The 18,442-nt window shown below is 34.8% G+C and overlaps 1 protein-coding gene across 5 annotated transcripts in view; it reads left to right on the top strand.

Annotated features, from left to right (window-relative positions):
* The window catches only part of CHD1 (chromodomain helicase DNA binding protein 1), a 78,299-nt gene that overhangs the window by 10,261 nt on the left and 49,596 nt on the right, over positions 1-18,442 (top strand). For all 5 annotated transcript variants that reach the window (XM_045499353.1, XM_045499343.1, XM_045499350.1 and 2 more), the window contains exons 3-5: positions 15,122-15,323; positions 16,284-16,394; positions 17,420-17,484. In XM_045499353.1, the coding sequence (XP_045355309.1) occupies positions 15,122-15,323; positions 16,284-16,394; positions 17,420-17,484 (378 nt within the window). The remainder of the gene's footprint in view (positions 1-15,121; positions 15,324-16,283; positions 16,395-17,419; positions 17,485-18,442) is intronic.

Genomic DNA, 18,442 nt, shown 5'->3' with positions numbered 1-18,442 from the left:
TTAAATGTTTATTTGAAGAGAGAGAGAGAGAGCACATGTGTGCATGCAAATAAGTGCCAGCAGGGGAGGGAGGGAGAGAAGGAGACAGAGAGAGAGAGAGAGAGAGAGAGAGAGAATCCCAAACAGGCTCCACGCTCAACTGGAAGGCAGACATTGGCTTGGTCTCACAACCTTGAGATCATAACCTGAGCCGAAATCAAGAGTCAGATGCTTAACCAGCTGAGCCACACAGGAGCCCCAAATGCATCATGTACTGAGAGAAAATCGCTCATGTGAATAGACTCGACAGAACCACTGGTTTAAGGAGATAGTCTAGAAATTTATTGTACCAGAATCAAGTTCTTAATGTATGAATGACTGAGAAAATTGCTGTTTATAATTAAGGATATATTATCTGTCACTGTGATAGGAGGTGATTACTTAGTCAGCTTTAAGTAAATGGTAAACTGTATTTGAAAGTTCTTTGGTGTGGATGTATTGAGATCTAAGTTATCATTGAGATTAAAGTACAAAGACATGGAAAGTTTTGTCCAGACAGTACTGGTTTCTGGCATCCAATGTCTACAGTAACTCTCGGAGATGAGCCATAAGGCACAAAAATAGTGGGGAGCTCCTTCCCTCCCTCCCTCCCCCTCCCCCCTTCTTTCCCTCCCTCCATCCCTCCTTCCTTTCTCTCCCTCCCTCCTTCCTTTCTTTTTCTTTTTTCTTTTTTTCTTTCAAGAGGGAGAGAAAGAGAATTCCAAGCCGGCTCTGTGCTTCCAGTGTAGAGCCCACCACAAGGCTTGAACTCATGAACTGTGAGATCATGACCTAAGATGAAACCAAGAGTCGGATGCCTAACCGACTGAGCCACCCAGGTGCCCCTAAGTCACGTATTGGCAGTGTCAGGTGGTTATAGTCGATACAAACAGGATGACAGCGTGCATCAATTTGAAGGTAGGAGACAGAGAAGTTTAATTGTAAGACAAATGGTTAGTTTCTACATCAAGCCCAATGTCAGAATGAAATTTTTTATTGTTGTTTTTTAAAGAGATCATGTAAAACCCTGGTGATCTTAGATTTTATGTGTTAAAAGTCTTGATAATGGGGCTTTTATGATGGTGAGGTATATTGACAGGCTTAGGCAAAAAGCAAAGAGAAATTTTTATACCCAGGAAAATGATTGGTTAGATGGCAGTAAATACTGTGCTGGAGAGCTATTATGTAAAGAAATGGGGCCATTGGAGAAGAGTGGAGTTGCAGTCTAAATTCCTTCAAAGGAGACCATTATTTTTGTGCTTGAAGTAGATTATAATAATGATTATTGCCATTTGATGCAAACTACTACAATATTCCCATTTCTAAATGAGTAAATCCTGAAGTAATAAGAAGTATATGAAAGGAAATTTTATAAGAATTACAATTAGTTGTACATGAGTACAAAAAATGTAAATTTCTTTATTACCGTTTTTGTATGTATTTTATAGCAAAGGATTGACTTAGGGTTTGGTAGTTTGTCTTAGTCATGTTATACTACTTTGGTGATTTTACTTAAAAAAATTTTTTTAATTGAATGGTTCACAGTAAGTGGAGGTTTTTGTTGTGTGCAGTACACTCCCATGGGTATCTGCAGAGTGATGAAATACTATAAATAACTTTGTTAGTAAAGCATATAGTGCTGGGAACTTAGTTTTTGTAGTAGTATTCATTAAAGTAATAAAAAGTATATACAATACATGTTTCAAAAATCTTTCTTTTTTAATTTTTTTAATGGTTATTTATTTTTGAGAGAGAGAGAGTGTGAGTGAGTGGGGGAGGGGGAGAGAGAGAGGGAGACAGAATCTGAAGTAAGCTCCAGGCTGTGAGGTGTCTGCTCAGAACCAAGCTTGGGGCTTGAACTCATGTCCATGAGATCATGACCTGAGCTGAAATCGGAGGTTCAACCGGCTGAGCCACCCAGGAGCCCCTCGAAAATCTTTTTTAAAACAAATTAATCAAATGGATAATCTCTTGAATGTTTATTTCTTTAATATTTGAGAGAGAGAGAGAGAGAGAGCGCTCATGCCAGTGAGGGAGAGGGGCAGAGGGAGAGAGAGAATCTGAAGCAGGCTTCATACATGTGGAGCCTGATGTGGGGCTGATCTCATGACCTGAGCTGTAATCAAGAGTCAGATGCTTAACTGACTGAGCCACCAAGGTGTTCCTGGATAATCTCTTTAAAATTAAACTTTTAAATATAGTCATTTTATTTTATTATTACTGTTAACTTAAAAGTTGAGGATAATCTTAAGCATATGCAAAAGTAGTGACCAGTAGTAAAATGAACCCTCATGTACACATCATCTAGCTTCAACACATTTCATCTCATGGGCAATCTAGTTTAATTTCTAAATTCTCCCACTCATTTATTTTGAAATGTCGTAATTTCTACATAGATTAGACTTATGGTAGGAAATACTTATGGGGAAAACATAAATGTCATCAGTTAAGCTTTATCTACTTGTTATAAATTACAGAATTAGATTTGTGTCATGTCATTAATATAAACTACAGATATTATGTGTTTTATGAAACTACTGTTTAGTAACTTTCAAATATATATAGTAGCTTTTATTTCTCATCTGTCTCCCTGAATATTTATTAGAGAAACTCTTGAGTTTACTGTCTTTACCTGATATTCAACATGACTAAACCTAGTCATCTTTGCAATTAGTGATGCTAAATGTGACCCTTCCTAGCATCTGTTTCTAGCAGTTTTATTCTTATTTATGCAACTGGAAACTTTAAGGTGGTAGAAGCATACTGTATTGTTAGTTTATAGTAGAATTTTGACTTGGTTTTGTAATTTAGAATGCTAAAAGGAACTGTTGGGTTGATGTTCAGTGTCTAACAAACAGTGACATTAGTTGGTTTTCAGAACCATACAGATGGAGAGATACGTTCCATATTTTCTCAAACCTTTAATATTTATCTGATGGCTTATAGTGAAAGTTAAGCTGGATAACAGTTTCTAATACAATGTAATTTTAAAGAACTTAAAGGTAGTCTGATCTTAGTTATCTAGATGGACTCTTATCATTTAAAAAATTTTTTAATGTTTTTATTTATTTTTGAGACAGAAACAGAACATGAGCAGGGGAGGGGCAGAGAGAGAGGGAGACAGAGAATCCAGAGCAGGCTCCAGGCTCTGAGCTGTCAGCACAGAGCCTGACGCTGAACTCTTCTCATTTTTTAAATGATTGTTCTAGGGTAATATATTTTAAATAGTAAGTTGCAGCATGTGAGAGGATTATGAACAGTTCTTTTTTTAGTGAGAGAGGATAGTGTAAACTAGAATAGAAAATACAGTGTGCCTCTTGTACAGTAGTAGTTCGTCACACTTTTATGCCTATGTGTGCATGCATGTGCATGTGTGCACTGCATCCTGATATAAAACATATAAGTCATAGTCCAGAAAGTTTGAGAGCCATTGCCTTTGGCCACCAATTCATTTTCTTAGTTTTAAGTACTTCCTCAATACCTACTAGTTTCCATATTGTTTCTCTAGTCCTGTTGAAGTAGATAACAGTCTATAAAAATAACAGAAATGAAGTTCCTGGCTTAATGAATCCTAGGATGTAGAGATACATGCATAAAAATAATTGTAATATTGTGAAAGAATAATAACATGAGCAAAATATCATGAACACATATGTTGGTACAGTGATGTGCCTGAAGAAATTGGAGAAGGTTACATAAAGAATATATTTTTGAGTAACTTTAGAGTGGATTATCAGTTACTTCAGAGATGACTCATTCTCTAGAGGGAAAATTATGGGGAATACTACCAGTGAGTTCTAAGATGACTCTTTCCATAAAGCCTTGCCCTTGATTCCATTTCCCTTACCTCTAGTTCCTTAATCAGGAATCAATGCATCTTTATATCTTTGATTCTCATAAGATTTACTTTTTACCATGGTATTTTGTCTCTTCTAAAAACTCCTGTTAATTGAAGAGATGAGCCAGTGAATTCACATTGTATATGTATAAACTTATTCTTTCAAAAGTGTTTATTGCATAAACGTTGTTATAGTATGTTAAGTAGAGAACCTGTTAAAGTGCTGTATATACTAGATACCTCAAAACACAGGGGCTCACATAGTCACTTCTTTTCCACTCTCAGGTAAGTGAGCTCTATTCCTTGAGGTTATTCAGTTACCGTGACTAGTGGGACAGTTTTGCTATCCTTAATACATAGCTTCTTTTGCTCTACTAGTTGCCGTTTTCAGACCACAGGAACAAAATAGGGTAGGGGAAGATTTAAGGCAAGCCACTTTATTAAGGCTATGACATAATAATCCCACATCACTTCTAGCCATATCCCGTTGGCTGGAACCTGTTCACATGGCCACATGTAGCTGAAAGATAGACTAGGAAATCTAATCTTTAGCTGGGTGGGTGTATACCAATGAAAACTGGACAACAGTTATGCACTACTAAAGGGCAAACAAAATGGATACTGGGTGAGTGTGGAGGAGCAAGTAGACAACGTACATAAGGCATAAATATAAAAAGTTACTTTAAAATAATCACTTATACTAAGAAATTAGTGGATTTTATTTTTCTGAATTTTCTTTCATTTCTTCACATGTGTTCATAATTTGTACACTTGTTACAATACTGGTATTTGGTTTCTTCACTTATCCTTCTCTGAGCCTCAGTTTATTTATTATAAAAAAATGAAAGGATTAAATGAGAATCCAGGTTCTGGCACATAGCACCAATTAGTAATCACCCTGTTTATCCTTGTTAGTAATTTGTATTGAAAACTTGAGTACATCATAGGTGTTATTCATAGACACTTTATATATTTATAATTATGACAGTCTGAAGAACAGCTTAAAGCAGAACTTGAAGTAATGATTCTGGTCTTGAACTCAGGAGAAAGACCAATTTTTTTTTTTTTTTTTTAAATTTCTGATATCTACTAGTATTGAATTCCCACAATACATCAGACTATATGCTTTACATCTCTTAATCTTCACAGTAATCCTTATTTTTATATTTATTATTTTATATTTATTTTATATTTATTTTTTTATATTTTAATAATTTAATAAATTTAATTTAATTTAATAAATATTTTATATTTATTTTATATTTATTATTTCCATGTGCAGAAACCTGAGGCTTGTCTAATGGGTGTACATATATAAATATAATTAACAATGAGAAGAAAGAGCTAGAAAGCTAGGAAAAAATAGGTTAGGGTTAAACTTCAGAGTATTCAATCAGGTTAGCCCTGAATTTCCCCCATAATTATTTGTCAAAAACTTCTTTCAAAACTTCCTCCAAAGAACTCCTTTTGAATGGTATTGATCTTAAAACAGTAACTAGGAGAGGGAACAAGGCTTGAAATGAGAATTTAGTGCAGTATGTTTGTTCTTTAGCATAGTAAATATAGCTGTTTGTTTATGTATTACTATGTCAGGCATTTAATCTTTTATTAATATTTCTGTGGAAAAGCAGTTTACCTTTTATCAGTGTATCCTATAGCATTCCTTCCCTATCTTTCCAGAGTCTAACCTACAGTTTCTTGACTTTGTCAGTCCATTCCTAGTCCTTTATCAGGGCCAGTTTCTTCTCTTGCCGATCTGATGGTAAGGGAAGGAGCTGCTCCTTGTTGTCATTTTCTTAGAAGATTATTTTATTCATTCTTCCTTTGTGTGCCATTGCAGACTTAGTTTCCAATGCCTGTGATAAAAAAGCAAAAAATACTTGACTTTTTTTTCTTGTAATACAGAAGAATCTTTGTTTATTCACTTGAGAATATGTTCTTTTCATGTACCCATTATAGGTCTTGGTGTTTTTTTTTTAGTTTAAAGGACTGATTTGAGTGGAGAGTTGAGTGCAGATAAAGGAGGTGTTGCTATGCTGTCATATGCTAGGTTAAGCTAAAAGATTCTCCTAAAGTATTTCCTACCCACAAACATGTGAAAATCTAAATAAAATAGTGCAAGTGGGCAAAAAATAGGCACACTGCTAAACTTCAAAGAAGACTTCATTGTGCCAGCAATAAAAAAGACCTCAAAGCCAGCATTAGGAGCAGTAAGCTCTGAGCAAACATGGCAGCACAGGGGTATTTGCAGGGGCTATGGGGTCTCTGGACAGCAGGGTGAGATTGGAATTGAAAATAAGTGTTTGACAATGGAATTAAGTCTCCTTAAAGTTGGGACCCTGTGTTGTATGGATAAATTAGAGTATAGTGATGAAGTTATTTTGAAATCTGTGAAGAGCTACTTTAAGTTTTGTCTAAACTAGAGTATAAATGAGAGAAAGGACCATAGGGTCCAAGCCGATAACATAAATGAATGAAGTTGTCTGAATATAAGACACTTGTTTGTGGGAGGTGACCAGTGAAGGTCATGCAGAAATTTGGTGATTATGTGCATCATTGGAAGGAACCAGTGCTACTCGGATATAGACAATTGTGACCATGTGGGAAATAGATTCAGTGTTCTAGATTTTGTTTCCTCAAAATTATATCCCCCAAACAATTTTATTTTTATTTTTTTACATTTATTTATTTATTTATTTATTTATTTATTTATTTATTTCTATTTTAGAAAGAGAGAGAGAGAGCACGTGAGAAGGGGAGAGGGGCAGAGAGTGAGAGAATCTAAGCAGGCATGGGGAACCTAACGCAGGGCTTGATCCCACGATCCTGGGATCATGACCTGAGCTTAAAATCAAGAATTGGACGCTCAACTAACTTTACCACCCAGGCACCCCTCCCCCAAACAATTTTAAATTAGATGACTTAGAGAAAGAAAAAAATCTGAAAGAAGAAAAGTAGAGGCAGAGAAACCCAGAGGAAGGAACAAGACAACTTTGAAAGACTTAGGCTTGGGGCGCCTGGGTGGCGCAGTCGGTTAAGCGTCCGACTTCAGCCAGGTCACGATCTCGCGGTCCGTGAGTTCGAGCCCCGCGTCAGGCTCCGGGCTGATGGCTCAGAGCCTGGAGCCTGTTTCCGATTCTGTGTCTCCCTCTCTCTCTGCCCCTCCCCGGTTCATGCTGTCTCTCTCTGTCCCAAAAATAAACGTTGAAAAAAAAAATTTTTTTTTAAAAAAAAGAAAGACTTAGGCTTATGATATTTTGAATAAAAAGCCAAGAGGTGGTAGTACTGTTTACTTACATATTTTTAGAGTCTGTTAGAGTCCTAGAAAGTAGGGGTAGAATTAAGTAAAATACCCAGGCAATACAACTATCTTAATCATGTACCACTGCCAGAAATCTTGCTAGGTGTCTTATGTAATCTGGGGGTGGAGATTTAGAATAACTTGATTGGAGAAGTGAGGGATGAGTAGAGTAGGAGCACTAAGGAATAGTGCAGAAAAGTTGCAAAAATAGTACCAAGAAATTCTTTATATACCCTTTGCTCAGATTTGCTACTTTAACTTTTTGCCTTTATATTTATATATGTGATGTATATGTAATACGTATTTATTTTTCCTGAATTGTTTAAGAGCACATTGGAAAAACCATGCCACTTTACACCTTAGAATATATGTATTCCAAGAATATAGGCATTCCCTTACATAAGGCATGTATAGTTATTAAATTTACATTGATAGAATAATCTTCAGTCAGTAGTGAGTTTGGTCAGTCCTAGTCATCTTTCCATATAGAGTCCAGTCTGAGATCACATATCGTATTTGGCTGTCATGTCTCTTTAATCTCCTTTAATCTGGAACACTTCCTTTTTGTTTTTCATGGCATTAGTATTTTGAAGAGGATAGGCTAGTTATTTTATAAAATATATTTCTTAATTTGGGCTTGTCTTCTATTCACTTCAGATTAGATCCAAGTAATGCATCCCATACCACATGCATCCCTGGCTGGAGTACTGTGTAAGTGGTGATATATCTTTCTCTGATATATCTGGAGGCTCATGTTGCCTGTTGGTCCCTATTCACTATGTTTGTTTCGATTACCAGGACAGGGTGGTTTCTGGTTTTTCATCTGGTTTCTCATTTATCAGTTACACCAGAAAACAATTTCTAAGAAGACATCTTGAGACTGTGCAGGTATCTTACTCATCAAACTCTATCCCTAGATTTAGTGTCTCTCGATGATTCTCGCCCGAACTAGTATTTCTATGGTGATTGAAAATGGTAATTTTCTAACACTGCTCTCCTGGCCATATTGACCAATTGGTGGTCAGAGCCCTATCAGAGCCCTCCACTGTCTTTCTTTCTGCTTGTCTGCCTACCTACCTACTTATTATCAGCATGGACTTGAGGATTCCTGTTTTATTTACTGGGTAGTAACCTTTGATGGACTGTTTCTATGCTTAGGTCAGATTTGCCAATGAAAGCTTCTTCAAGTTGGCTCCTATGTCCTGTTATGTTTGTTTGTTTGTTTGTTTGTTTGTTTGTTTTTTCCTGTTCTTTTGAAATGCCTCCATTTCTTTCTTTTTTCCTCTTTCTTTCTTTCTTTTCTTTCTTTCTTTTCGCTTTTGGGTATAGCAGGATAGTTTAGGTTCCTCTTGTACTTTCCCTGTCTCTAGAATCTGCCATTTTTCAAAGGACTCCCAGTTTACTTAAGTGTGGAATAGTACTTAGCTATCAGGATCTGGGTGCTAGGCGATTATAAAATTTGAAACTTTAAAGGGATATGTTTACATTGGTTGATAAGTAGCAAATCAAAACATATGCTGTCATAAATACAAAAAGATGTATGCAGTGGGCCATGTTTTTAGGCTTGGAAGCAAGGCATATTCATCTTTGAGGGACAAAGTGAAACTGTGATACATCTACAAAATGGAGTCTGTGTAGTTGCATAAAGGGAGAGGAAACAAATCTGTGGAATGATCTCCAGAATACAATGTATATATATCATTTAAGAGTGTAAATATGTTAATGATTTTTTATGAAAGAGGAGATATATACAAATATATCCTTACTCATAATTTTCTTATATTGAAGAAAAGGGAAAGTACATTTAGAACTTTAAAAAAGAACTATAGGGGGAGACGACATAGTGTAGAGGAGACAAAGATGGAAAGTAGATTTTGACTTTAACTTCTGTAGCCCTCACATTGGATCCAAGTAAATAACAAAGCAAAATTAAGTCAAAATGAGTAAAAAGCAGTATCTAAAATGAAGAAAGGCAGATGATCCTAAGTAACCAAATTGGTGGCTCTACAGCAATAAATTATTTCAGTTGTTTTAAAGCAATACTTTGATTCTAGGATTATTCTTGGGACAAAAGAATTTTAAAGAGATTTTAACATTTAGTAATCATATTATTAATAAGGTATCATTTTGGAGCTATTATATACATTCTAAGATAAGGAAATAAGTAATTTTAATGTCATTTGGAACAAAGAAACTCAACCCAAGTGATACTATAAATATATAAGCGAAAAAATAAAAACCTACAAGTTTAAATTGGAAATGTTAGTATAAATTCTTAATGCATTGTCTTTAAAAATGTATGTTACTAGTTCATTCATTAAAAACAATCTTAAAAACAGTGACCAATCCCATAGTAATAGACTCACCTAGTACTCAGATTGCAATTTAAGTTCTAATCTAAACAAAAGCATTTTGATGAAATGGCTGAATTATATTCTGAAGCAGGAAATACACAAGATGAGCCTGGTTCATCTTGTCAGACAAGAAAGTAAGGAAGCTATCAAAGACTACTTGAGGTCTTGTCAAAAGGACTCTGGAACTAATAAAGTATTTCCTGTGGGCTAAAGATGGGACAATTTGGACGTCAAGAATGATATAGTGGATTAAAACTTATCAAAGAATTCAAAACCATGAGTTCATGAGACATAAAAACTGTTGGTCAACTTTGAAGGATGCTAGCAACTTAACTCACTTTCAAAACTAACAAATATAAGGAAAACAAATAAAAATGGCTTTCAGGTATGAACTGTACCTCAAGGTTAACAAACATGAGGGGAAGTTAATTAATGAATAAATGGTATAACAGGTAATTGAAGAATGGTGTATCACCATTTTACTGCCTCTAAATAAATAGATGATAAAGCCATATGATCAGTGGCTGCTAAAAAATTAGGTGTAGAGGTTATAGGGAACTGTGTAATGGATGGGTAAGGCCGAAAATGCCACAGCTAAAATTTATCTTTACTTAAAAAGAGACAACCAAACTTCAGTTTCTTCTAAGTCCACAACAACTCTTTAAAAATATTTTTCCTAAAAGAAAAGCTGAAGTTGAATCTGAACCTCTTGTTCTAACAGTTTACAAGAAATACAGGGGCCAGAAAAATATGTTAATACCACAGAGTTACAGTAAGCAAAATCTGAAAAAGCAGAAAAAACTACCTAATTTTTTCCACAAAATAAATTGCAAGGGAATGCAAAAAGGAAGAAGGAACTGTCACATTAAGAAGACTTAAAGAGTTAGAGAAAAAAACAAAACAAAACATGATTTTACTCATCTATGGAATTTAAGAAACAAAACAAATGAGCAAAGGGGGAAAAAAAGGCAAACCAAAAAACAGACTTTTAACATAGAAAACAAACTGATGGTTACCAGAAGAGGTCAGGTGGGAGGATGCGTGAAATAGGTGATGGAGATTAAGGAGTACCCTTGTGATGAGCACAGGTGATGTATGGAAGTGTTAAAGCACTCTGTTGTATACCTGAAACTAATACTACACTGTATGTCAACTAGAATTTAAATAAAAACTTAAAAAAAAAAAGATGCAAGTGCAATGTGTGAACCTTTAATGTTCAGGAGTAACTCATGCTTTAAAGGTATAGTACTGTTTTTTTGGATATTTAAAAATAGTGTTCATTTATAATACTTTAATACTTAAATATTTATGGATAAAATTTTAGAGTGCCTGAGATGTGTGTCTTTGGGAAGCTAGATTGTTTGAAACAAGATTGGTAAGAGTTGGTAATTGTGGAGCTGGTTTTTAGATATATGGTAATTAATTCTTTTGCTCTCTTGTTTATATTTGAAGTTGAGTATAAACATAAGCCCAAAAAAGACTTTAATTTGAATTGCTCTTTTATTTTTTAAATGCTGTGTTTCTATTTAATTTACTTTAAGAAACAATATAATTTTATCAAAGTGCCTATAAACTTAATGGTGGATTTTCTTGTGTACATTGAGAAAGGTGAGGAAAAGAATTTAGTGTTTCTAGTAACTACTGCTTTATTGTTATTGTGCTAGTGAGATTTAATGTAAATAATAAGGATAATTCTTAAGTGGCTTATGTTGTTTAAAAAGTTACTGGTATTGGTTATTATGTAAATAAATAAAATGTTAGAGCTCAGCAGTATTTCTTGTAGGCAGATATAATTGTGACTTTTATACAGGAATTCTAACCCATGTATCTTGGATTTATGTGTAAATCCATCTACCCATCATTTTTAAAAAATGTTTATTTATTTATTTTGAGAGAAATAGAACACATGTATGTGTGTGTTTGAGTGAGGGAGGGGCAGAGAAAGAGGAGAAAGAGAATCCCAAGCAGATACCACACTGTCCATGTGTGCAGAGCCCATTTCAGGGCTCCATCCCATGAAGTGTGAAATCAGGATCTGAGCCAAAATAAAGAGTTGGACACCTAACTGACTGAGCCCCCCAGGTGTCTCCCCCCTCCCTATTTTTTTTATTTTAGAGCATGAGTAGGGGAGAAGGACAGAAGGAGAGAGAGTCTTAAGCACACTCCACACTTAGTTTGGAGCCTGACGCAGGGCTGAATCCCATGACCCTGGGATCATGACCTCAGCTGAAATCAAGAGTTGGTTGCTTAATCAACTGAGCCACCCAGGCGCCCCACCCATCAAACATATTGAGTTCTGTTTGGTGTAAAGGGCAATAAGTAAAAATCTCAACACTCTAGGAACATATGATATGATAGAATATTAAAGATGAGATACCAAAAAAAAAAAAAAGCCATGAAAGAAAGCAGAACTACAGTGATCATTGCATAGTGTACTCACAGCCAAGATAGTAGTATGTATACAATGTTTTGGGAGTGCTGAGGGAGGATACCTAATTTACAGTTGGTTTGGGAATACTCTGGAGTCAGGAGAGATTTGTTGGAGAAATGCCTCTGAGATGAGGCTCAAGTAGGAATTATATAGTGAGGGAAAAAAGAGAAGTACTTGTACAAAAGCAGGAAGTGGAAAGAGAAACCGGCTCTCAGAATTACAAATAGTTTACCATTTGTAGAACTAAAGGTGTAAGTGGCTGGAAATAGGTTGGCAAAGACAGATTCCTGAAAGGCCTCATAGGTACTTGCACTTTATTATAGAAACACTGAAAACTTAAAAAAAAAAAAAAAAAAGGAGGGCCATGCCCAGACTTTTATTCTGGAAAGAGCATCTTATAGCAGTGAGCTGAAACAGAATTACTTTATTAGGGAAACATTAGTCACCGATTTTAGCTCATAATTTTATGTCTCAATATAGATATTTTTTCCTAAATCTGTGTCAATTTTTCTTGAAATTTTTAGGATTTTCTTTTTAAAAAACTTATGTAAAACATATACATGGTTTGAATCTGATGATTCATTTCAGACCTTGTTCCCTCTACTCTTCCCTCTGTCCCGCCCTCTGTAGTTAACCATTTTTAACTTAATTGTTGGTTTATCTTGCCATTATTCCCTTTTTTAAAAATATAGGCCAATATGTATGTTTTTCCATTATACAAAGGAAGCATAGTATAAAACACTGTTTTGAATTTTGGATTTTTTTTTAATTAAAAAAAATTTTATTTTTAATCTTTATTTATTTTTGAGAGACAGAGTGTGAGTAGGGGAGGAGCAGAGAGAGAGGGAGACACAGAATCCGAAGCAGCTCCAGGCTCTGAGCTGTCAGCACAGAGCCCGACGTGGGGCCGGAACCCACGAACCAGAAGATCATGACCTGAGCCAAAGTCGGACGCTCCACCGACTGAGCAACCCAGGCTCATGTATTTTTTTTTTTTTTTTTAATTTAACTATATCCTGGAGATTGTTCTGTGACAGTATGTAAGATATTTCTTAATCTTTGTATATATTCTTAATCCTACAAAAAGCAACTAAATAAAATAAATTCTTTGTGCTTCTAATGCATAAGGTGAAGACATTCTATAATAAATCTGTGTCATTAGAGTAACCTAGATTTAGGCTGTTTGCTTTTATCTCCAGCCAGAACTACTTCTACCTGAAGAGTTGAAAGGAAATATTCCTACTTTCACTTAGAGTTTTGTTATATTAACAAGGAATTTTGACCAGCCATTCATCTGGAATGGCTAATCAAGACATAATCAAGAATATAGGCCCATGATAGTCCCCCAAATTCAGTCATTCTCATGTGTCTGCTTTTCAAGTATCTATTGAGCACCCTCATTGTGTAAGGTGCTATTGTTAGGTACTCTGGAAAAAATAAATGGTATCCTCAGGAAGCTTACAAGAAATCACAGAGATACCCCTCTGCTTAATACTCCTTTTCTATCAACTGCACTTTTTTCTCAGTGTTCCCCAATTACTTTTGTTAGACTTGGTTGTATCTTCAGTGCTCCCCATACGCCTGGATCTGTTATCTTAAAAATAGCACAGAACAGCATTTATTGGTGTATATGACTGTCGTCTCTCCATACCAAGTTAGAGGTTCTTTTAATGGTAAAACTTAGTCTTTCCCAGTCTAATAACATACCTCTTAGTAAAATTTATTGAGTAAATGAGTTATCTCTTAGTGGGTTAATGGAGAAACAAAATTCTGTGTCAGGAAAAATATCTTCTTACTATTCTTGCTGAAATTTCTCAGAAGGGACCTGAGTAAAATATGGGTAAGTGGGGTTTGTTGTTTGCTTATTTATTAATTAAAATGCATTGTGTTGTTTTTGATCTCTGAGCCATGTGACCATTGGTTAGAAATTGTGGCAAAAGTGATCTTAGTATCACAGCCTTTAAAAGGCAAATTTTGCTTACTGTTTTCTGTGAAGAAAAACATTTATTCCTCTAGATTCCCAGATTTTAAAAATATGCGTATGTTCACACTTTGAGCATTTTGATTTATATCTAACTTTTGGAATCAAAAGTCTTCTTTCATATTTTTATGTCTGTGTTTCCATGTGAATACTAAACTCTTTGCTCTAGAAAAGGAGATATTACTTTTATAAATGAATTACTTTTAATATTGCAATCTATTTCCCTAGAGTAATACCTCCATCTGGTGGTATTTCTGAAAATTACAGCAGAGGATATGAAGTTGAATTTAGCTGTGTTGTGTATATACAAGCTATATTACCTGTCGTTTGTCATAAAGTCTGGTGAAATTATATCAAAAGCTGAGTCTACTGTGTGTGTAAAAAATTTAATGCACAAGTTTTCAACAATTCATATGTAAATACTTTGTGAATAAACGGCCTTGGAAATAATAGTAATTTACACAATCACCTGTTTAGGCCAGACCATTTCTACGTTACTTTGGACTGAAAATTAGTATTAGGAAAAAAGGTAGTTTCTCAGTGAACTGTTAATTGTTTTCATAAGTGTATATACAGAGTTTAAGAAAGATTGTGAGAATTTACTATTATTTCATATTTACTGCTGTGGAACCATGACAGATTCAATGATTTCTTCAGAGAAGCAATTACTGATTCTATCTTTCAGTAAATTGTATTTGATCATAGCTTAATATCAATAAATTATTTTCCCCTGGAATGAAAGAACATAGATATAAATTTGAAAATAAGTAGAAGCTACAATTTTTTTTCTACCTGTGACTGTGAGAATTTTCAGGATGTGTATCCTTTTTTTTCACACAATTTCTACATTATATTTACTATGGTTAAATATTAAATAGCCTTTTAAGGATAAGGATTATGCCTTCAATTTCTTGTTTTCCCAAGTTCGTAGCCCAGAATTCTATAATTTGATAGATTTTGCTCATTATCTTTGAGAAAGATTGTGGTCTGATTTTTGCTTATGTTTTTGCCAAAATTGTATTAAATTTATCAAGTATGTCAGTTACTATAGATTAACGTTAATTCTTTTTTCTATTTGTTTGGCTGTAGAAAGTTGAAATATGAAATACAATTTAATGCTTTGGGGCTTTCTGCTGACTTAAGGAAAATTAAATTCCTAATAAATTTTGGTTGAAATCTGTTTATTTTCAAATTGTAGCCAGTCGGATGATGATTCTGGGTCAGCTTCAGCCTCTGGATCTGGTTCAAGTTCTGGAAGCAGTAGTGATGGAAGCAGTAGCCAAACAGGTAGCAGTGACTCTGAATCTGGATCTGAATCGGGCAGTCAGTCAGAGTCTGAGTCAGACACTTCCCGAGAAAACAAAGTCCAAGCAAAACCACCGAAAGTTGATGGAGCTGAGGTAATAAATACAATATCCTGAAAGGTAGATTTCTTGTACTACTTTGGGAAAATTTATAACATTGGTTTATAGCATTCTTAATCTAGCTTTTAGAAAACATTAATTTTAAACATTGAAATTACTTTCAGTGATTCTTAAACTTGTGGTTAAATATCTCAAAAATGGTTAATTGGCTTGGAAGAGAAGCTGTCAAGCAAGTACAAAATAAACACACAAATACAACTTTCTAAGGCATAAACTGAATTTCATAAATATTTATTGTTTCATGGATAAAAATTAAAGGCTTTGTGAGGTCTTTCTGTTAATCTCAGTGTGTCTGATCTCTACTTTCAAGATCTTCAAAGGAGATGCTTTGTTGCTAATAGCAGGCGAATCTAATCGATTTGCTTCCTTGAAGATACTTGGTAGAGTAGGCTAAGGGTCCCTCTGAACAAAGCTTCTGTAAGATTTACTAAAACCTGTCTATATCTCATAATAGAATACAGTAGTGTTACTTAGAGTACCAGTCATGATAAGATGGTTGGGCCAGGATATACATTAACACACTTCTTTTATGGAGGCAATCTTGCTATCTAATAAATAAAAAGTTCGTTGAACTGAAACTGCTTAGTGACATAGTTGATTTGCATTCTGACACAAGCTCTTCATCTTCACATCAATTAAAAAAACTAGGCACTTTTTGAGTAGCACTGGTGTCACATATTGTCACATTGTTTTCTGAAAATAATATTCCACATCAAAGAATATGTTGATTAATATTGTTTGTCTCAGCACACCATAAGTTTTTTTATATGCAACTAAGGTCAGAAGTTTAATTGCTATAATACCATATTACATATAATGTAAGGAAAATAGTCTGAATTTATTATTTGGAGGCAGTGAAAGTGTTCAGTAATTTAACCTTTTTAAATTTTTGTCAAAACTTCATCCTTCACTAGTTCATATTTCTTTTTATTATAGTTTTGGAAATCTAGCCCTAGTATTCTGGCTGTTCAGAGATCTGCAATGCTCAAGAAGCAGCAGCAGCAGCAGCAGCAGCATCAAGCTTCATCTAATAGTGGATCAGAAGAGGTGAGTTTTCATTATGAAAGCTCTTATTTTAAAAGTAGATATATGTGCCATCATTTAATTAGGTGTAGATATTTATGAAATTATTAGAAATAGTAAATGTTTTGAAAGGATAAGGAAATAACTATGTTTAAGTATATGTATCAAGAGCCTCGAAATATCAATATACTGTTATCCAATAATTCCAATTTTAGGAATTAATCCAAAATAACCAGTGAAAGTGTATGTGCATTTGTGCATCACAGCAAAACTGGAAATAAACTAAATGTGAATACTATGTGCACAGATATACACATTTGTCTATTAAACCATATTTGTTACTCATATTGAATAACAGAATTCTCAATATGTTTTTAAAAATACAGGCTACAGCTTTAAACAGTATAGTTCCTATGCACACAAAAGCACACCTGCATATTTGCATGGAAACATTTAGGAAGAACTATATCAAAAGCTGTCTAGGGGCACCTAGGTGCCTCAGTCGGTTAAGCATCTGATTTTGGCTCAGGTCATGATCTTGTGCCTGGTGGGTTTGAGCCCTGCATCATGCTCTGTGCAGACAGCTCAGTGCCTGGAGCCTGCTTCAGATTCTGTCTCTCTCTCTCTCTGTCCCTGCCCCTCCCCTGCTCATGTTCTGTGTCTCTCTCTTTCTCTCAAAAATAAATAAATGTTAAAAAAAAAAAAAACTTAAAAGAAAAAAAAGCTAATGGGGAAGAAAAATACTGAATCAAAATTTGACATACCAACAATTAGAATTCCTTTTGAAGGCCATACTAAGCAACAATAATGGTCTCTAAAGATAGTAGATTGTAATGTTTTCTTAATTTCAGTGGCTGTTATAAATTTGTAATAAAGATGTTATTAATTACTTTATGTGCTAATGATATAAATATAACATGGGAAAAAAGCTTTACAGTTAGTGTTATTAGCAAAGTGAATGTTAAATAGTATGACAAGCAAAAATTTGATATCACGGTCAAATTCTAATCATTAATAACATTAACCTTGGTTTTTTTTTTTCTCTGTAGGATTCTTCCAGCAGTGAAGATTCTGATGACTCATCAAATGAAGTCAAAAGGAAAAAACATAAAGAGTATGTTATTTTGTTCAACTGATCATTTTCATATCAGGAAGACCCTATTGATTTTGTGTTTCTTTTATGAAAAATTATTGCCAAAAGTAGACTTTTGTAAATTCTTGGCTCATGACATTTTATTAGGTTAATTTAAACCATTAATCCATAACATTTATCTTTCTGTGAGGACCTGAGATTTTTTTTGTGCCACTTGTTTATTGTCTGTGATCCCTCTCTCCAGAGGGGTGTTTTTAAACTTGAGAGATCCGGGGGCGCCTGGGTGGCTCAGTCGGTAAAGCGTCCGACTTTGGCTCAGGTCATGATCTCATGGTCCATGAGTTCGACTGCCGCGTCGGGCTCTGTGCTGACCGCTCAGAACCTGGAGCCTGCTTCAGATTCTGTGTCTCTCTCTCTGTCTGCCCCACCCCTGTTCATGCTCCGTCTCTGTCTCAAAAATAAATAAACATTAAAAAAAAAAAAAAAAAACTCGAGAGATCCGCCTAGTCATAGTATCAGAAAATATTAATAACTTGGGAAACCTACATAGAAATGTAGGACCAGTGGATGATGAATAGTGGGTATTTCTGTTAAATTTATGTTAATAGCTATCTTACTTTTAATCTGCACATGAAATTTACTTTCCTGTAGAACTCATTTAGAGCCTCACTATAATTTCCTCAAGATCTTGACCTGGAACGTGTTTGAGTACTTCAGATTTTCACTTATTTAGATGGTCTGGGTTTTTTTTGTTTTTTGTTTTTAAGTTTATTTATTTATTTTGAGAGAGTGTGTATGTACATGCATGAGAAGGTAAGGGGCAGAGAGGGAGAGAGAAGGAGAGAGAGAATCCAAGCAGGCTCCATTCTGTGAATGCAGAGCCTGATGTGGGGCTCAATCCCATGAACCATGAGATCATAACCTGAGCCAAAATCAAGAGTCAGACACTCAACCGACTAAACAATCCGTGTGCTCTTGG

The sequence above is a fragment of the Leopardus geoffroyi genome, chromosome A1, assembly GCF_018350155.1.
Source record: "Leopardus geoffroyi isolate Oge1 chromosome A1, O.geoffroyi_Oge1_pat1.0, whole genome shotgun sequence".
Lineage (NCBI taxonomy): Eukaryota > Metazoa > Chordata > Mammalia > Carnivora > Felidae > Leopardus > Leopardus geoffroyi.
The sequence above is the reverse complement of the archived record's forward strand: the minus strand, read 5'-3'. Positions and strand labels throughout refer to the sequence as shown.